This window comes from Rhodamnia argentea, chromosome 2, assembly GCF_020921035.1.
Source record: "Rhodamnia argentea isolate NSW1041297 chromosome 2, ASM2092103v1, whole genome shotgun sequence".
NCBI lineage: Eukaryota > Viridiplantae > Streptophyta > Magnoliopsida > Myrtales > Myrtaceae > Rhodamnia > Rhodamnia argentea.
The window spans coordinates 6,024,022-6,044,867 of NC_063151.1; the positions used below are offsets into that span (position 1 = coordinate 6,024,022).

At 42.3% G+C, this 20,846-nt stretch overlaps 3 protein-coding genes across 7 annotated transcripts; all 3 read left to right on the forward strand.

Annotated features, from left to right (window-relative positions):
• Window positions 1–442: 442 nt before the first annotated feature.
• LOC115755641 (diacylglycerol kinase 5-like) lies at window positions 443–6,653 on the forward strand. 5 transcript variants are annotated; one of them, XM_048274322.1, is made up of 13 exons: window positions 443–854; window positions 1,758–1,973; window positions 2,092–2,214; window positions 2,366–2,494; window positions 2,754–2,839; window positions 3,051–3,174; window positions 3,962–4,010; window positions 4,494–4,576; window positions 5,065–5,132; window positions 5,279–5,353; window positions 5,510–5,597; window positions 5,723–5,839; window positions 6,063–6,653. In XM_048274322.1, exons 2-13 carry the CDS (start codon window positions 1,770–1,772, stop codon window positions 6,387–6,389), a joined length of 1,473 nt encoding a protein of 490 aa, XP_048130279.1. In that variant the 5' UTR covers window positions 443–854; window positions 1,758–1,769; the 3' UTR covers window positions 6,390–6,653. The 5 variants fall into 5 exon arrangements, with proteins under 5 accessions (XP_048130279.1, XP_030550974.2, XP_030550971.2 ...); XM_030695114.2 differs by having other exon boundaries at window positions 444–854; window positions 1,769–1,973; XM_030695111.2 differs by lacking the exon at window positions 443–854 and adding an exon at window positions 873–1,190 and having other exon boundaries at window positions 1,769–1,973.
• Window positions 6,654–10,060: 3,407 nt separating this feature from the next.
• On the forward strand, window positions 10,061–10,692 carry LOC115755643. The gene has a single exon (XM_030695116.2). The coding sequence runs from the start codon at window positions 10,315–10,317 to the stop codon at window positions 10,582–10,584; it is 270 nt and encodes an 89-aa protein (XP_030550976.2). The 5' UTR covers window positions 10,061–10,314; the 3' UTR covers window positions 10,585–10,692.
• Window positions 10,693–16,260: 5,568 nt separating this feature from the next.
• On the forward strand, window positions 16,261–20,051 carry LOC115755642 (vesicle-associated protein 4-1-like). Its single transcript, XM_030695115.2, has 7 exons — window positions 16,261–16,810; window positions 17,395–17,465; window positions 18,015–18,096; window positions 18,281–18,399; window positions 19,058–19,135; window positions 19,239–19,358; window positions 19,453–20,051. Exons 1-7 carry the CDS (start codon window positions 16,543–16,545, stop codon window positions 19,510–19,512), a joined length of 798 nt encoding a protein of 265 aa, XP_030550975.2. The 5' UTR covers window positions 16,261–16,542; the 3' UTR covers window positions 19,513–20,051.
• Window positions 20,052–20,846: the final 795 nt, after the last annotated feature.

Genomic DNA, 20,846 nt, shown 5'->3' on the forward strand with positions numbered 1-20,846 from the left:
GTTTATGAATCACATTGCATATTAGACTAAAGTTTAGAGACAATTTGTGTCATTTTTTCTATTGCTTTACAAGTGTCTCGATACCCAATATTTTTATATAACAAAAGCCGATTGCAAAAAACGTAATATTTTCTCTTGTGGGGGCGTCATCAGACTTAACTTTGAAGGAATATGTTATATCATTATTCATTTGGGCCCGACTCCTGTGGCGAACCTTCCCACGAGAAAATCGACAAATGCTTTCGGTTCGTCCTTTTGCAGCCCCGAATCAAATTCCGCCCACTCCACGCTGAAAGGCGACGGTCAAAAACGCGGCGACGCCCACGTGGGGCAAGCCCATTCGTCATTCAAATCATTTTTTGCCGTGGGCTTGACCGCGCCTGATCCTTGCCCACATTGCTTAGGGAGGGAAATGAGAAATTTGGTTGGGCGCGTGAAAAGCTTGCGACGCTCCTCCCCGTACTGGGACCTTCATCCCCCTCGACGTCGTGTCAAGAAGTAACCGAATCATCGTCATCGAAACTTCGTGCGATTGATTCCGTTGAATCCCAATTACAGTTCTATTTCTATCTCTATGTCTCTCTCTCTCTCTAGCCCCGCCATTGATTACGAGTTGTGAAAGGCGGAAGCAAGGAAGCTGCATCCCTTTGTCCCGTCTCTCTGTTCTTCTCATTTTGTGTCAGAGAACCGCGTGAACTCGTGATTCGACGAGACGAGAGTGCTTTTCCAGACGGGGAATATAAGGATCGCTTCGCACTTCTCCAATATCGCTTCGCTCGCTTTTGGAATCTTGCCGGCGTTCGAATCGCTCTATCTCGACCTATCTGCCTTTGCCTTTTTCGTCTCGCTTTCAGGTAAAGCAACGCGCCTCTTCCACGCGACTTTAACGTACCTGATGACGCATTCGGTTGATCAAGCTGCTTCCTGTGGTTAAAAATTTGGAGAGAGCTAGGTCGAGCGATTTGATAGTTTCCAGCTTGTTTCGAGCTGTTGAATTTTATTTTTTTTCCCTCTTTGGCGGTTAAAATGCGGCGCGAGATGAAAGGGGAGTATCGGGACAGAGCTTCGCTTCCTTTGCCCAGTCGTCCGCGTGAATCACCGGCGGGATCACGTCGTGCTGGGAGTGACATTAGGAGTTCTGTGCGGAATTTCATCCGTAAGAGGTTGTCTGAATCTCCAAGCGCGTCCGTGTAAGCACGGATGGATGTCATGAGTCTGCATGTGTCTGCACTGTGCTATCGGTAGCCCGAGGTTACTCGAAATTCATTTCTGTCCCTGACAAGTTCGCCAGATGTTGCCGTTGTTTTGTCTGGAAAACTTATAATCTGACTCTTTCCAGAGTCGTCCCATAGTTGACGCGCATTGATTGATGCTTCAGAAGAGAGTGCTTCGTTGCTCATTCGAGACACAGTTTTTTTCCTTATGCATGCTGCTAATATCATAATTCTCTTCATTCTGGGGACAATTGATTTCAGCGGAAAGATAAGCCAACTCATTGAGCAAATTGCACGTGATTCTTTTCCCAGAAAAAAAGAAGTTTTTTGAAATGAGATATTCATCGACTACCACGTAATTTGTTATTTTGGTTTTGATTTCCAACATTATCCTCTTTTACTGCTTCTCTTTATTTCTTTCGGTTGATCCTTACCCCAGGGATGGAAGAGCCGTTTCCCATTCAGATTTTCTTTATTAATGACAGAGTTCTATTTGATATCTTAGGTTAGTTATTCATTGTATGCAGTGTTTCTTATGAATTGCTCTTTTGCAGCATGGAGGCTGTCATGGATGATAAATCTGAGGAAGTCTTGAAGGATTTCCATATACCTGATTACATACTTGTACCTGGATCTAAGGTCGAAACCACTTCCCATATACCCTCATGTCCAGTGATTGCGTTCATAAACTCTAAGAGTGGTGGTCAGCTGGGGGGACAACTTCTCATCACATACCGCTCTCTTCTTAATAAGAATCAGGCAATTTCCTTTCTGGCCTTTGCTAAAGTGTTCTAGAAAAGGCACTTGAGTCTTTGAACAATATTCTTGACCCCTTAACGGTATATTTTGTCTTTCATTGGTGTATCTGAATTATCAGGTTTTTGACCTTGGAGAGAATGCTCCTGATAAGGTGTTGCATCAGCTTTATGCGACTCTTGAAGTGCTGAACTGTAAAGGAGATATTTTAGCCGGAGAAGTTCAGAAAAAATTGAGAATAATTGTAAGATCAGTTCTTAGATTTGAATTAGGCCGGAAGTTCATTTTGTTGTTGTTACAGGCAGGAGCATGTAGCTTGTGCTACTCTATGATCTGCACGTGCCCTTGGACAATTTTTTATCTCTTTTTCTTACCCAGTTAAATGATGTCATCAGGTTGCAGGTGGAGATGGCACAGCCAGCTGGCTTCTGGGGGTTATCTCTGATCTCAAACTACAGAAACCACCGCCTGTTGCCACTGTACCGCTGGGAACGGGGAATAATCTTCCATTTTCATTTGGCTGGGTATGCCTTTTAAGTCTTCTTTCACAGATAAATCATTAAAAATAAAAAAATAAGAACAGTTATTTGTTTTAGTTGTCGCGCCAATGATTAGTCTTGCCTTGTGGTGAAGGCTATGAATGGCTATTTGACTTAGTATACAGAGGACATTCTTTTTTATCTCTGTCTTTCATGTTTAAATGCTTGGGAGATGAAATGATTTGGCAATAAGAAAGGAAATCAATTTATATGACATAAGAGTAAGGTACTTTTTATCTCACAGGGAAAGAAAAATCCTGGGATAGATAGGCAATCTGTCCTGTTGTTCTTGAATCAAGTGAAGACCGCAAAAGAAATGAAGATGGATAGGTCAGTACTCCCTCTATGAGATAATTCTGTTCATTAGGTCATTAGGTGTAAAGGTTTCCATGCCTGGGGGGATGTGGACTAAATTTAAAGTTCCGTTGACATTGACATTGACTTTAAAGGCTTGCTCAACTCGATTAAACAGCTATTCTGAATGTCAAAATATGCCCATGATGGAGTTTATGGCTAAGAGATAATGTTGATTCTTTGTCAGCTGGCACATAATCATGAGAATGAGAACTCCAAAAGAAGGTGCATGTGACCCTATTGCTCCTCTCGAACTACCGCATTCCTTGCACCCATTTCACCGTGTCTTGAATACAGATAAACTGAACGTGGTAAGTTTATCCATACCTTGCACATTAAATTTCTCCTCAATTTTTTGTCGTCTTATCTCTGTTTTATGTAGAGACTCAAATTAGCCATCTTTATTCTATGATAAGTTCTTAGTCAAACTTTCGCAGTTGCTTGCTTAAAACTCCCGAATTACTTTAATTGGTACTCAAGTACTTGAATGCAGATCGGGCATTTCTTTCTATAACCTTCCTGGGATTTCCTCTATATAATTTATTTACTGAAATGGTTAGTGTAGTGTTAGAGATGAGTTGGCACTCAAGTGTTGTTTGTGTATTGTCCAAGATAGGAGCTTTTTATCACGTACGGTGTTTGTTTGAGCGAAACAGTTAAGGGATTGTGCAATTGCTAGTATATTGATTTTTGAATTTGGCTTCAAACTCTATAGTGGCATGCAAATTATCCCGTCCGACAGAAAAAAGGTATATGAGATTGATCAGCCCTAGGGTGGGTTTGTAACAACAAATCCTCGTCTTCTAATCACCATTTCTCCTCTTCTGTGGGTCAATATTCGGCGCACTTCAAATCAAAATTTATCCTTTCTTGGTTCCTTTTCTGTCTCCTCTTCTGTGGTTCAATAACCAGGGCACTTCTTATCACCATTCCTCCATTCTTGGCTCCTTTTCTGTCTCCTCCAGTTTTTCGGTGTCCAATGCATTTCTAATTACCGTTTCTCCTTTTTCAGTTCCTTTTCTGTCTGTGCCCATATGCATGTGTCAGCTATTTTGTTAACGTTTCTACTGTTGCATGTCTGTTTCTGTAAAATCGCAGGAGGGGTGCCACACATTTCGTGGGGGCTTTTGGAATTACTTTGGCATGGGTAAGGAAATCCATTAGCTCGTTGAATAACAATCTACCCTGAAACAGATGAACCAGAAGGCTAGCAGTAACATAGACCTCGAAAGTGTTTCGTGGAAGTCCAGTTAATCATGGTGTTGAGAATTTAAAAATCCAATGACCGTCCTTGACCTGCTTTTCATTGCTTTTGCCCAGACTCAGTTGATCTGTTTATGTATCCGGAACTATCATTAGAAGCACATACATCACTAATTCAATGACCATATCTGACCTGCTTATTCAATGCTCTTGTGCAGACAATAATAGATATGTTTGTATGTCCAAAACTATCATTAAAAACAGATGGAATAGTAAATATTCACCGGTGTAATGGGTTCAAATCTCATGTATCTGTTATTTAGAGATTTCGAGAGATGAATCGATAAATGCCGTCGCCTAACAAATTTAGTCTTTGGGTTCCTGCAAGCGCACAGGACTAATTTGGCATTGCTCTCGTGCTGTACAGGAATGGATGCTCAAGTATCATATGCATTTCACTCAGAGAGGAAGTTACATCCTGAGAAGTTTAAGAACCAACTTGTTAATCAGGTAATTTGATATCTTCATTTTAGTTATTTATGTGTGTGATAACTTGCTAGAGTTATCAATTATGCACAATAGTCTTGTCAAGCAATGAGAGATATCACACTGACCATCCCAGCCAGGCGATTCTATGGTCCCTTATAGAGAGAATAGTGGGCAAGCTTTTTTTCTTTTTATTTTGGTAAAAAAAAAGGTATTGCTTGATTAGTCATTGATAGACAGCAAGTGAGGTTGAGTTGTCTCACTGATTATGCGTTAGAAGATTGTTCTAGTTGGGTCTATCCGTCAACTCAGACCAACGCAAACATATTGCTGATTGCTTTCTCTACTTGTTCTAAGACCAAATCAAACTCCCTCTAAATATTGTTCTTAAGAAACTTTTCGGTTTTTATTTAGTGTTCCTGAGTAGTGTTTTAACTCTTCTTTCAGTTCAGCTTATAAGGTCATAATGCATATGTAAGACTTTGTCAGACTTTCCTTTTCTTGTGTTTCAGAGTACTTACTTGAAGCTTGGATGTACTCAAGGATGGTTTTGTCCTTCTCTTTGTCATCCTTCTTCACGGTGAGTCTCTTGGAAGCACACTCTGATCTCATGGAAAGAATGATATGCTTTTACGATCTACTTGCCTACAGGCTGTTAGTTTTCTGCTTTCCTTTTAGTCATCCCATATAAATGGAAGTCTTTTTACTAAACTTATGTCAATGCAGGAATATGGCACAGTTGACAAAGGTGAAAATAATGCGAAAAAACGGCCAGTGGGAGGACCTCAACGTACCTCGCAGGTTATTTACAAGTACCATGTATAATTATCATAAAATAGCTGTGGTCGTTCATGTTGTCTGTGTTGCTTGTAAGTGTTCTTGCATTTTTCGGGGTATTGCTGAATGCTACCTCATTTTTCTGATTTCTCGAATTGACTCCTGATGTCTACTGTACAGCATCAGGTCTATCGTTTGCCTCAACTTGCCTAGTTTTTCAGGCGGGCTCAACCCCTGGGGAAATCCAAACCCAAGAAAATCGGCTTATGTAAGTTCAATTCCTACTTACTAAAGCATCTTGTTCATGTGCTATGTTCCAACAGTTTTGCCAGTCTGCCAACCTTCTTTCGCAAATATATATTGAACCTCTTTTTGTTTGTTTGAGCCTTACAGAGAGACTTGACTCCTCCATATGTTGATGACGGCCTTCTTGAGATTGTCGGTTTTAGAAATGCTTGGCATGGCCTTGTATTGCTTTCTTCAAAAGGGCACGGTACTCGTCTTGCACAGGTAGAATTACAATGAAATCTTTCTCAAACTGATGTTGCATGTACGCAGAGGAGTTTGTTATGCATAAATTGATCATCATCGTTTTGAAATGGCATTGGAATATAGATATGAAGATAATTTAGAATGGTGCCTGCTCTCAAGTGTGCCTCATTACATCTCACTTGTATATGTTTGCATGTTCTTGTATGTATATTCATACAATTGCTCTCTAAATTCGCTGTAGACAAACAGAGTTCGCTTCGAGTTCCATAAGGGTGCGGCAGACCACACATTCATGAGAATGGATGGGGAACCTTGGAAACAACCCCTACCAGTTGATGACGACACTGTCGTCGTTGAAATCTCCCCATCCAGCCAAGTAATGATGCTAGCCACGCCTCTTTGCCAGTCCAAAAGTATACATGATCCCTCTTCCCCCAGGATATATCAGGACAATGATGACGACAGCAGTCAAGAAGAATGTGAAGAAGACTCGGAAGAGCGAAGGAAGTTTGGTGCTGCAGACACTTTCAAAATTCCAGATGGCATCGAAATCTCCCATCTCAGTTAAGCACGGAATTCAAGTTCTTTGGTGGGATCTCCATTTGCAAGTATCAATTCCCCTTGTCAATGATTTGACTGGTCTTAGGATTCTCTATAGTTATGAGGTTTCACTTAGTAGGTATTCCCAAGTGGGAGAGATTCATTGTTGATAAACCGTGATAATTTGCTAACCTGTAGTTTCTAGAGTAAAGGCCATATCTTCGTGTACAGCTCACAGCTAGAAATTAGATTCTGGCCAACTTGACCGATTAGTTCTCACTTGTTCACTTCACTCTTTCGAGTACGAGTGTGTGGCTTCTGGGTTCAGATGTGCTTGCTTGAATTATTCAGTTTGGTGAGTTCTTTCTGCCGTCTCAAACGCCAGTCCCTGCAGATTCTCTCATGATTTCACTTGGAACAAGGGAAAGGAAAATCTCGGTTATTCTTTCAATTCAGCCTATTTTGGCAATTTGATGATCTAATTCTTACCGGCAAACCTCATATGTGAGTTCACTTTGGTAATTGCATGCAGACTGTGTTCTTCTTTGGGGCTGACTGCATGCAGTTTTGTTATTTTGGAGTACAAGTATAGTGGAATTCGAAATTCTTTATTGCTTATCAAACTGTCTCCGACACTTCTTGGACCCTGATTTGTTTAAACGGTTCGAAAATTGGTTCTAACTTCTTTTCATCATCGACGAGCATAAACCTGTAGAAATGTCGAGTGGAGTTTAATTTACTCATTCAAAAGAAGTAACTGCCTGACCGAATCCAATTACGGAGGAGGAGTGGGAAGCAATCAGAGAAGTGGTCGAGTCAGGAGGAGTGGGAAACACTCACAGTAGTGGTCGAGTCAGAGTTCGCAGCTCCCAAAACAACCAGCCGTACTTGCGTAAGGCAATCAAATTGAAATTAGCCCCAGAAATCTCTGACTGTGTTACATGCAGGATATTAGTAACACTCTAGGTTGCTAGATTTCTACTAAAACTAGGCCAAGGTATCAGCCTCGCCAGTTGCAATCCGGATGCTTACGAATTGTTGACGTAAATCCAACGCGGGGTCTCAGTATTGTTGCAACCATCGCACCGTGCAAAATCAATCATCGAACCCGTGCTAACCTTTGAAATCTAGGGATACAATTCAGGACCCTGTACATTTAGCAGAAGTGAGCAAATCTGTGGGTTATATTTTCTAGTTCACTTGGTACTTGGTATCAGTTGATGCGCTCAATGCCTGTATTGCAAGACGGCCGATCCAGAGTTACCATCTTACAGTTTGATTGATGTTGCCAGCACGAAATTTACTTTAAGTGACCATTAGCTTGTGAGGTGTTTTGCACCATTTTCCCTCAAACCAGGTTCTTTCGATACTTCCCTGTTTCTTAGTCCTTCTTCCTGCCGTAACTTCTAATAAACCCGGGAGCCACCAATCACGCCGGGCGAACATAAATCAAAAGCGCACGGTTTTACTACCACATAAGAATTTAATTTTCGCGTATCATAGCCAACATAAACAAAGATTTCACTGAATGATCCGTACCCCCACAGCTAGAATCAACCATAATGACTCTTCGCTAATTGCGATAATTTGACAACAGGGAAAAGTTAAAATATGCGAATGAGGACTTAGGGGATTCTAAACCATCCCTCCACATGGCTTATAGAGAGGGGAAAGCACGGCACCCCTAGTATCCCACTTGCCATTTTCTATTGAGTATTGACTCGAATACAACGAATATAAACTAACGCACCTAGGATTAGTCTTCTTAATAAATCCACTGAACCTTTTTCCCCCTAACTGTAGGTATTACTGCTGCCTATGGTTTTCAACCTCCTCCATTTCATGGGCAAAACCATCTCACTCATGCATATATAATAAGTTTCGACATGATCCCAACCTCTATGCACCATAGAACTCACTGAATACCGAGTACATTTTCTGTGATTTAAGCCCAAAACCAAGCAATATACTTCTAAAATGAACGCAGTGAGCAGGGCATGGATCGTTGCGGCATGCATCGCATCGGTTGAGTCGTTGAAAGAACAAGGGTTTTGTAGATGGAACTACCCGTTGAGGTCACTCGAGCAGCGTGCCAAGAGCAACATTAGCTTGTTCTATGAGACCAGCAAGATCTCTTCCTCTTCCTCTTCTCCGTCTGTCGCGGCAGCAGCAGAGGCATCGAATGCCGACAAGGCGAGGCGAACAGAGGAGTCGCTGGAAAAAGTCATGTACTTGTCCTGTTGGGGTCCAAATACAGTCAGATTTTGAGATCAGCAGTCGCCTAGTCGGGCACCAATCAGTTTTGTACGATGTACTTATGCTATGTCATTGGTGATAGTTACTCTAGTGTGAAACATTATGCACTTTCCGTTGGAATGAGAGGAATGTTTGTTCACGAAATACCCACCACAGCTTTTAGTCTACAGGAACATTTTCCTTAATGGCTTAAGCACATTTGTGTACCTTATGCAATCAGTGCCGAAATCATGAACTAGTCCTGACATAATACCGGTCATGGTGTGGCGTTGATGACTTTCGTGGGGATTCATTTGAATCGGGGTAAGTAACAGAATTACGGCATGACTCTGGTCTGTGCAGTTCTTCATCAGGGAGATACTTTGGCTCTTAGTCTTGCACTGTCGCCATTAGCTATAGCTGACTTGCCAATTACTCATGTCAACTAAATGAAAAAACGAATTTACTCAAATCTGTCAAGGCCAGATATCATTTGAGGATGATCCATCGAGAAGCTAAAATTGGGGATTAATGTGTCAATCGAGTAAAACGAACATTGGCTTGTTTCCATATTTTGTTCCTGCTCGCTCATTCTCCTGGTCTTACACAGTTTTTGATCCTAGAAGATTCTATCCACGCCAAGGCCCCAACTCCGTGGTCGATGCTGGTTGTTTGTTGCATAGAGTAGAACTGCAAGAGGAGTAGGAAGACAGTATTGCTGCTTGAGTTAATACATAAACTAGCCAAGATAATGAGAAGTCCAGTTAACGCATCAGAACTAGACAGCGTGCACGAACTGGCTTTTGTTCTTTAACAGTAGAACAACATTGCGCACATTGATTTCAGCGGATCCCTCATTTACTGTTTAAGTTTGTTCGGTTTTTCTGAAAAATTACAATCTGCAAAACCTGTCGCATCTTTTGATGGATGTTAATCCAACAAGCACCCCGGTTTAATTAAGTTTGCAAGATCTGCATCGACCATAGTTTCAGATCCAGTCATTGAGAAATGGCAAATGTTTGTTCTGGCCGTCGAATCTACGTTAAAAGGACCAAGAGTGAGTAAATTGAGTGGGATTGGACTATTGGAGGATATAAAGTTCATCTCAAATGACAAGCAGCACCAATACAGCGACACTAGGAATGGATAGAGAGGTCCTTCTCACGTGTGTGGCAACTCACTTGACTTTTGTGCGCTTGTATCTATGCCATAGGCCCACAACCATTTGTCCTTTCTGTCGTTTTAGAAAAGGAGTCTCGATTCATAGGCACATCAATTCATGCCAGCATAGAAAAATGTCCAATCTTTTTAGCAGATAATGGTATCGGATTGGGTCGGATCGGATTGGACTCCTCCCACTACCTAATACCAGGGGTTGCTTCTCCTAAACTGTTGGTGAAACAGCCTCTGGTTTTGCACATTCCCATTTTCTCTGAGACGCCCGTGAACCCCACACTGTGCTTATAAATCCAGAAGCCCCGTTGCTCCTCCAACACCATCTGAACTCACAGTCCCAGAAACCAAAATTCGATCTTTTTTTCTCCATCCAAGTCAATCCTACCACTAGTGACTCAGACCCAGAATTCAAAATCCAATCTTTTTCAATCCAAGTCGGTCCTAGTACTTGTAAATCGCAGACCCAGGATTCAAAAGTCAATCCTTTCTCCATCCAAGTCAATCCTACTACTTGTCCAGGAGGGCAGGCTATTCAAGTCACCATGAGTTCAACTAGCAGAGCATGGATTGCTGCAGCGAGCATTGGGGCAGTGGAGGCACTGAAAGACCAGGGATTTTGCCGGTGGAACCACGCGCTCAGGTCGCTCCACCAATACGCCAAGTGCAATGTCGGATCTTGTTCTCAGGCCAAGAGAGTGTCTTCGTCCTCGGCTGCTTCTGCCATTTCTGAGAAAATCAGAGGAGGGAAAGTGAAGCAGTGTGAAGAGTCTTTGAGGAAAGTCATGTATTTGAGTTGCTGGGGACCTTACTAATTGCTAAGCTCCCCTCCTTTTTTTTTCCTTCCATCGCCAGTTGATTTTGCTAGAGTCCATTGTAATTATGACTGGCCGAAATGAAATTGAGCAGTTTATGCATACTTTCATGCAATTACTCTTTTCATCATCAGCGTTTTTCATGCATTCGGTCGTGAGATTAATTGTCGAGTAACTATAGCATACATGGATGGTGTAAATTCTTTTTTATATGAACGATTTTACTATTCTCTCTTTGAGGGCTTTAATGATTGGATTTCTCAATAACTCTCAAAACGGGTGAATAAAATCCTTGGTGTGATATTTTTCTTACATTGAGGATTTATGCACTAACTTTTTCTTAATTGTCATAGTTTGTGACATGGCAATTAAGAAATTTGGATAAATAACTCGTGGACAGCGTTCTCTGTGCTTGTCAGCCACAATACGAGTACAAACACCGCCGGAACGGGCCCAGGCGCTGCCGAATGGATTCTCAGGCCTCACTTTGGCCCATTGCAAAAGTAACACTGGATTGCCAAAGTCCAACGGACAAATTGCTTACCTTGTAATTGGGTCACATATACCCCCGCCAACCCTTTTTTATATGTCATGCTCTTGTATTCACTAAACTCTTTTAAGTGAATGATTATCGAATTCAAAGTATATAATTCAAGAAGCAATTCCTCTTTAATTCTCAAGCTGAAGTATTTAAGGTTTCCATGGGCGTTGGTTTCACCTAGAGAGGTGGAGCTTACCTTGATAGATTGCACTAAGCTACAATGAGTTTTCTAGAGAAGTCGGGACAAATACATGTGATAGCACCGTCATAGAGAGACAAATCTGGCAGCTGGAGTTTAAGGGGTTTGTAATGCGTAGGGTAGATAGGAGCTCTTCCATAGGGATAAAGACTTTCGATAAGACCACTTAATCCTCATCTATGATCAATTTATTTAAGGAGATGAAATTAAGTAGATTTAGGTATAATTACTTAAAAGACACTTGTCAATCAACTTCTTCTTTTTGCCCTTCTACTGTCCAAATATTGTTAATTAAGGGTGATCGGTTTCAAAGTGATATGATTCCCACTTTGAACTGTCTAAATATTGTTAATTAGGGTGATCGGTTTAGGTGATAGATCCCACTTTTCGAGTGATATTGGGAATAAGCCCACCTTGTCACGGATCCACTTGGAAAGTGGATTGCCGGTTCTTAGGTGGGTCTAGGAACGGTCCGTATCTACTTTTTTTTTTTTTTTTCTCCCTATTCCTTGCAAGAATATAAGAGTTGTTGCATAGTATAAACTACTACACGTGAGCGTGAGGCGTCAAGCCACAAGGGAGGCGTGAGCAATGGGTGACTAAGATCGAGAGAAGTGTGAATGAGAGGTTTGAGGGACAAGTGTGCGTGACTGTGTATGAGCGAGAAAAGAATGGTAATTAGAATTATGGGAATATAGAATAATAAGAATTGCAACAACAAAAAAATATCGATCCAATTCGGGTAGATCAAGCAGGTGGCTTTGTACCTATAATCGAGAGCCGGATCGATATTCACCGATTTTAAATTTTAGGAGCTGAGAACCGCTCAGAACCATCCAATTCGATTCGGCAGGGCCCGGTTTGTTTTTTTTTTTTTCCCTCACCCCTATTGTCCATCATCAACACTTTGCGTAAACCGTTTCAAGCACCTAGCTTGCGCAAACCATTTCAAGCACATAGCCAGCGTAAGGTTTACTTGGATGCTGCTAAGATACGCCATAGAGCGTCTGGTCTTTGCGCATAAATTGCCATTTTAACGTCCTGGAGTGGGAGGGCTGGAAGTGGATGCTTATCGAACAATTCATCTCAATGACGATGGAAATTTGCACCAAAACCACGTTTGCTGTTCGTTCGCTTTCAGTCCAGGGAAAAGAGAGGGCAAATTAACAATGTGCTTCCGAAACCCACCATTTCAACCCCAAAAAAACCACCGCCCACAAATCCGGGAGCTCCGACCCACCTTTTGATGGACCCACTGATTTCTCCGATACCACCTCCTTTCCCAAATCATTTCTTGCCTATTTATACACGCAATCGCGGGGCCTCGAGGCTCTCCTCCTCCAAGCTCAGGTCCACCGATCGAGAATCGCCATCGTAACCACCGCGCACCGCGATTCATATTTCGGAAGGATCGATACGGATAAAGCAGGTCAGATGATCGGACAGGGAGTCAACCGCCAGCCGGCGGTGGGTCGGGATCAGAAGAAGTGCAAGTTCGAAGCCGCGTTCAAGTCGATGCAGCAGGCGGCGGCATCCGGCGGTGGCGGAGGTGCGACTCAGGCGCAGAGCAAGAGGGAGGCGAATGCGGCGGAGGTGGAGGAGGAGAAGAGGAAGAGAGAGAGGGTCGAGTTTCTGCTGCAACTAGTTTGCTGGGGACCTGACTAGAGATTGTATCAGCGAGCCAATCACACTTCTTAATAGAAAATGATAATCTGTAATACATCGATATTATACTAATCATCGTAATTTATTTCAATATCAACCAAATTGAGTTTTCCCGCGGTTGATTTTAATAATTACATATTCATGAATTAATTAGCTGTACAAATTGAAGGGGGACTAATTCCCTTGGAAAAGTATCAACTTTAGTTGGAATCTCGATTATGGCTCCCCGAACTTTTTTTATCTCGTAAAAATTACCAACTTTTGCTCCGTAACCAAATTTACTCTTGATTAACTTGTCATTTACTGACGTTGGTTAAGTACCGTGGATAATGACATGGCGTTAAGACATGAAGCTTCAAGCATGAGTTGAGTTTCATGTGGTGAGTGGGATGTCCCTCTATATCTTCATTGTTGGTCGATTCGCCATCACCATTGTCATTTTGGTCGCGTGTCACCACATCACTCTTATTGTGGAACCTCGGTGCCTAGGGCATCACGGTCTCATTATCGAAACCTCGGCATCTAGCACAATTTTCGGGCAATCTCACTCGTTTGTTTTTGGCCAACCTTTATTTTTCGAAAGTCATGACGAACCGCATAACCGTTTTCCTTTTTTTTTTATCAAATAATATGGCATTGATGAAATGAGCAACAAAAATTATAATACCCAAAGCAACAATCCAAAAATAATAATAAATAATAGTATGATTCACCAAAAGCAACAAACCCTAATATAAAAATAAAATTTGAATCCACCAAAAGCACAATGATCCTCCGAGAATTAACATAGTGAAGTCTTTCATCACACTTCAATTTTGTTGTACCCATTAAAAAGAATTGAAATTATAGGATCCAAATAACATGCTAAAGACACCACATTAAGGTGCATAAACCAACCAAAAACTCAAACACCACGAGCATAAAACCAAAATCATAGTTATTTGGACACACATTGGGTTTCTTTTTTTTTTTAGTAACTAAAACCGGTTCTAAAACCGGTTCGGGTGGGTTCCACTAGAAGAACCGGACGTTTCAACCGTTCCAAAATTGGAAAAACGCCGGTTTGAGCAAGAACCGTTGTTCGGTGGCGTCTTACTGGGCCTACATCACTCTCATTATCGAACCTCAGCGTCTAGCACAATCTCGGGCAATCTCACTCTTTGGCCAACCTTTATTGAAAGTCATGACGAACCGCATAACCTTCATTAATGAAGGTGCTCGAATTCAAATTTGGACCGCACGACCTCAAATGTGAGGCTACCCGCCTCAACAGTGGGTGGCAACCTCCATTAACGGAGGTTTTGGCCTCGAATTTGAGGTCGTGACCTCAAATATGAGTTCAAGCTAGAAGGGGCTCGAAGGATGATTGTTGTGGGAGGCGGTGAGGTGGTGATGGAGGGAGGATCGGGACAACGGCGAGGTGGTGGTGGAAGGCGAGTGCCTAGGAAGAGTTGATCGTGGGGCTAAGTTGATGGCGGTCTGGATGTTGTCCAATATGGTCTGATTGTTGTCCGGAGGTGAAAGGAGGCAGAAGAAATGAAAAAGTCAAGAAAAGGAGGAAGAAGAAATAGAAAATGAATACATAATTCTGATTTCGAAAATAAAAACGACATGGCGTTGACACATGGCACTATTGGACAGAAAGATAAGGAAGATCAGACATGGGCATTGAGTGAAAGTTAAAAATTCTTTAGGAGACAAAAAAAAAAAAAATTAAGGTCAGTATTGAGGTTCCATGTAAAGTTGGTGTTTGTTTTTATGGAATTAGGCCAATCAGAGAGAGAAGCACCCAACTGGGGGGGGGCAAAGGTTGGTTTGAGTTCGGCTCCCTCCGAGAAGAGCTCGGTTAAAAAAACCACCCGCGCGGCGGCTGTTATGGGGGGGGGGGGGGGGGGGGCTCCCGCCCCCCCCCCTCCCGGCCCACCCCCCCCCCCCCCTCTGGGGTCACCCCGCCCGCCCAAAAAAAAAAACACAAAAAACAAAAAAAAAAAAAAAAAAAAAGAGGGATTCTCCGACCGAAAAGAGAAAGAGAGAGAGAGGGGATGTACAACAGTACAAGGACCGGTTGAGATGGGCCAGATAAGCCCACGATATGGGCCCAAGAGCAATGGCCCAAAGCCCATGTTGACCATCACTCCCACGTTGACCATTGGGAGTCGATTATTGAAAAATTTTGTTTTCAGCCAGCGAGGCACGGATTTCGTCAAATGAAGGAAACGAAAGCGTGGCGCGCGCGCGGGGAACGTGGTATTAATCTAATTAGGTTCCTTCAACCTTCCCCAACGAACTTAGCCGACACCCAATTGAATGCCCCCCCTGTCCCCTTCAATCCCAACCTAATTCTTCGCAAACACGAATTCAATCGCCGACTCCCTCCCACCTCAAATATCTCGAAACTGAAAGACAAAAAGGAAGAAGAGCTACTTGGATTGACTTAGCCGTTGCATAACTACGGCAACTTCGTTTTCAAGTGTGTTCCGATAATATTCTATCAAAGCGTTCGATGGGCATAGGTCGTAATTTCGATATACGGACCTTTTTCTCGATGTTGCGTATATAGTCGTTGTTTTGCCAATCAAGTATGTCCGGAGTGCTCGTGAGAACCATCATCCTAATAACAGTCATGTACGATAAATCTTCTTCCTTGACCCGATTGAAAATCCCTTTTTTTTTATCATTGAACTTCTGTACCTAAAATAGGAGTGAAAATGATTGGGATTGGGGAATGTCATAACGAATTATACAGCTAAGCCGATGGAATGGACTTACTAAGACACAGAGTTCCGGATAATCTTTTCGCTCGCGCAGGATCCCAACTATTTCGTAGCTCGACCCGTCCGTCAGGATATATCTACTAATGTCAGTCCTTTTCAATTTCGTTCGTTGGCCGGACGGCGATGCTTCAAATGTGGATCGTCCCACGAAGTTGCCAACCCACTCGCAATCGCATCATTAATCGCGCCAAATATGACCAATTTCCGACGGCCGAGCCAATACGACGTCTCCTAAGCCGCTGACGTGGCTGCGCTCTCTTTTATTCTCGAACATAAATTCCCCAACCAACCGCAAATCGCCCATCCCAATTTAATTTTAATGATTGGAATCCTCGCTCGCCGACACGGCGTCGTACAGCGAAGAAGTAAACGGGGGCTTAGCTGGGTGGGGGACGGACCCCAAATCCCGAAGTCAAATCCACTTCAACCCCAGCTTGAGATCCGAACCCTTTCTGTTAAACTCGTGACATACAAACAAAACTCTTTTCCCTTCTCGCCTCGGGAGCTCGCGAAAGGGCGTGAAATTACCATTTTGCCATCGTCGTCATCAATTATCCAACTTCCTCCAATTTCCCCAAAAAAGCCGTCACTCAAAAACCTCCACCTCCCTCTCTCTATCTCTGGCTTCTCTCTCCTCCGTGCGTGCTTCTCCGCTCAATTTCGACTCTTAAACTTCTTGCCGAGGCTCCTCGTCGCCGATTGGACCCTCGCCGCAGCGTCCCGCTCAATGTGATAGAGCCTCTCTCGTTGGAGTTTCATCGGGTTGTCGGCGAGCGAAGATGGCGATCGCCGACAGGCAGAAGCCGAAGGTGTTCGGCCTGTGTCCGTTTTGGCAGTCGGCCAGCTTGAACACGTCCTCTTCTTCGGGCTCCACGCAGAACCTTCACAACAGCAATGTCTACCACGACAGGAGCCAGGCTGGCCGGCCCGTGGACGGATCGCGCGTGCGGCCCGGCTCGTCCAATACGGTGTCTTCGGTCGCCAGATCGCTCCTCCCCGCCCGGCGCCGGCTCCGGCTCGATCCGGCGAATAATCTCTACTTCCCCTGTGAGATGTCGTTGACTTTCCTTCTTCGGTTTGTTGGTCTGTTGATTAAAATAAGTCATACGCGGAGAGTTTTATGTTTTTTATTAAGCTTTCTGTCGTTGGTTCACTTCGGTTTGTTCCTTTGTTTTGTCATTCCATTTTGCTCTGGCACGTCTAGTTTAAGTTTTTAAGATTATCTCATTCAAGGTACCCTCCATTCTAGACGTTTTCCACGAAAAGGATAGAATGGAAAAGCCTTCGGGACTCCATGGTTGCGTGTTTGTGAGTCTTGAGATTATATCTTATTAAGGTTATTCAGCTTGATTTCTTTATTCTTTTCCCCGGTGTTATACTCGTTCATTCGCTCCGGTTGCTTTCTGAAGCAACATGAGGAAGCATTTTTTTTTTTGTGGGCATTGCAAGAAGAAATGATAGCTTTTTTGAATGATGTGCTGTAAACGAGGAGATTTATCTGTTTTGATCACCAAGGCGTTGAATTTATGCATTTATCTTATCTTGGTACATGCATGCGTTTGTTTCCTCTAGCTATACGTGCTACATTCTTTTCGAGACTTATTGTTTTGGTATTCTCCATCCTTTTTCAGATGAACCGGGCAAACAGGTGAGGAGCGCAATCAGATTAAAAAACACGAGCAGGTCACATGTTGCTTTCAAGGTAAAATGATTCTATCGGAACATGTACATTAAGCTTGAGGACGGATATAGGACTCATAAATTTATTTATTTATTTTTTTTTTGGTCCCAAGTTCGATGATAACTGCTTTTTTTTTTCGCATTTAGTATGTAGAACATAATTTAATAATTCAATACTAATAAATTCAACTATGGAGTCCTAGTAGAATGATCTTTCTTTGAAGAGATTTTGCTGAAAATGTGATTGTTGATGGAGAGTTACTGGTGTAGAAATTTTAATATGACATGGGATAGACTAAAAAAACTATTTTCTCCTTTTGTCATTGGCGATCTTGTCGAGTTATCACCATGTATGTCGTTGGAATGAAAATAAGGCGAAACTAAGGCAAAAGCTAGGTGATTGATTTGTAGGGCTTCAATTGATAATACTTATCTGGATAATAGTGAAATTTAGCACATCACCTATATGTATGGGGTTAATGTAATTTTGCTGAATATTAACTGAACCGAGCTTAGTAATCTTGCTTTTGAACATCGGGCCTGTTTAACCTAATTGCTTGTTCTTAATTAGTTCCAAACTACTGCACCGAAAAGCTGTTATATGCGTCCTCCTGGTGGTACCCTTGCTCCTGGTGAAAGTATTATAGCTACAGGTAATAATATGTCCTTTGGCCTTTTACTGTATGCCGTGTGTTCATCACTTCTTTTAAAACTGCTTGCATTCGACATGGGACAAGGATATCACTTGCTCTATGTTTGAATATAAATATTTTTATGAATTTCTTGTCCAGCTTCTATTGATACCTCTCTTGTTTCCTCTTTGAATATGAACTACAGTCTTCAAGTTTGTGGAGCATCCAGAGAATAATGAAAAGCAACCAGACCAAAAGAGCAAGGTCAAATTCAAGATAATGAGCCTGAAAGTCAAAGCAGGGACAGACTATGTGCCTGAGCTGGTAAATAAATTGCTCTACCTTATAAATCAATAGCTCTGTCTCTGTCTCTGTCTCTCCCTATGATGCACTAAATGATTGATCTATGCAACCATTGGATGGAGTGAATTCTAGATGGGTAATTTTCAGCCAACTGTCTTGGATCTGACCTTGTTCCTTTCCTTATTTGCATTCCTGGGGCGGCACAGAAATTGCAATAACCTCCTCTGTTTACACATATGACATGTCACTGGTTTTGCAATTTTGTTTATCTGAAATGAAATTATGCTCTGATAGTACTTGTTTTGGGAGGAGCAAGTTCATAGACTCGTGTCAGATGCTGTCTAATCTCTAAAGGACAAAGATGGATAACAGAGGCATCTGCTGATTGACAATGTGTTCGTATATTGCTTGTCCCAAGATAGTATTTGGAAGCTCTCTGGCTGGGCATAATTAGGAATGGGTTGATCGACTCTCTAGTACATGATGATGGTGTTTCTTCCTATTTCTTTTCAACGGTCCATGTGCTTCTTGGGGATGTCTTGTCACTGCTGGTTGGTATTGAGTTAGGTTTGCTATGTCCAGGACCATTGCATTCTATTTCAATATGAACTGACTAGATGGATTACATACTTTCTAATGAGCTGACATTTGCTGGCTCATATTCACAAATTTCTTGCAGTTTGATGAACAAAAGGATCAAGTAACAGTGGAGCGAATTTTACGTGTTGTCTTTCTAGATGTCGAGCGCTCCACTCCTGTAAGTCGAAACAGCTTGCCTGATTGTGAATTGTGTGACCTGCTCCACTTGTTGATTACCATAAGCAGCCGACAACAACGCTGGGTACTTTTTTACTCTGTAGGCAATGGAAAAACTGAAGCGTCAGTTGGCAGAAGCTGAGGCTGCTCTTGAAACCCGCAAGAAACCTCCAGCAGAAACAGGAGCTCAAGTTGTAGGAGATGGTCTCGTGATAGATGAATGGGTGAATTTTCTCATTGACTCATGGTTGCTTTACACGCGTTTAAGTAAGCCTTATCGTGACTGCTTTTAACTCTTTTAACCTCCTATCATCTCAGAAGGAGCGGAGGGAGAAGTATCTGGCTCGACAACAAGTCGAAGCTGTAGGATCAGCATAAAAGTCATTTGATCTTGCTAGAAACACCATTTTGGCCCAAATTGGAAAATATCAAATCAACCTTTCCATGCATGGGCTTGATGTGTGTCAACTGAAATTAAGGAAGGAGGTGAATTGTCTTAAAGGGCTGCTTGTAGAGAAAGAGTAGCTTCTGGGATGCCTCCGGTGATGGCCTTGTAAAATTATTGAACAGAAGGATGCAAGTCGGGGATGATATCAGAGTTTGGGTTGTGGCTACTTCCTTTCAATGGATTTTGCTGTGCCACAGAGAATAATAATGTCAGATTATGTCGCAGTTTGTTCGAGATATGTGGATTGGGTTGTCGGAGAATGGATGTAGGTGTTTTCTTTCCCTGTGGATTTGATTCTAGAATCTAGGTTAGATATCGGGTTTGTTTACTTAATGGCTCCTGTCACTTTTGAAATTTTACTTTCACATATGCATTTTTCCCACCTGTCTCGAGTTATTTTACCTTTGTAAAGCAATGACAGGTAAGAATTTAGCTTAATTTTTATGAAGTGATGGTAGCGAATTAGAGTAATATCTGTGTGGACGTCAATTCAGGGGTGAAATGGCTTATACACTAATTAAAGTTTATCGCTATCATCTGATAAATCATGTAATAGTAAGACCAGCTGAGGTTGCTAGCGTCACCAGTTACTTGGCACCGTGGACACCGGCCATCAGATTCATTGTGCAAGCGGCGAGGAGTTTATGGACTAAAGCTCGGTGGTCATGGTTTGCATTTAGGAACGCTTGATGCTTCTTGAAGCGGAAGGTAAATTCTTTACTTTCAATGTACTCATTTTTGTCAACCAGTTGGGGGCCTTTTTCCCGTGGATTGCTCGCTCCGGGATCAGCAACTTGCATTGATAAGTGAGGAAAGAGAGGTCGGAGGGACCCTGGAAGATGGTACAATAATTTAAGCATTCTGAGAACGACTTTTAGGCTTCCTTCGCCGAAGTGAAAAAGGAACTTTGGAGGGATACCGCCATTTCTCTCTGTTCCAGTTACAGTGAGATCATCCGCCACTGGGCTTGTAAATCGAGCCAGGCTGAATCGTTACTTTGCCAAGCACAAGCCCGAGTCGGAACTCGAACCTCGACTTGAACTCGATTCGATAGTAATTTTCAATCTTGACTCATTTAAAATATCAAGGTACTCAACCATGACTCGATTCAATCTCTTGTATGTGAAATCCAAACTTGAGTTTGAGCTTGACTTATGAGGTCAAGATTATGTAATGATAGTTTTTTTTTTTTTTGGGTCTACTTTTATAATTATAAAATAGTATATACAACATAATAATAAGAGCTCGAGCTGAGTAGCAACAA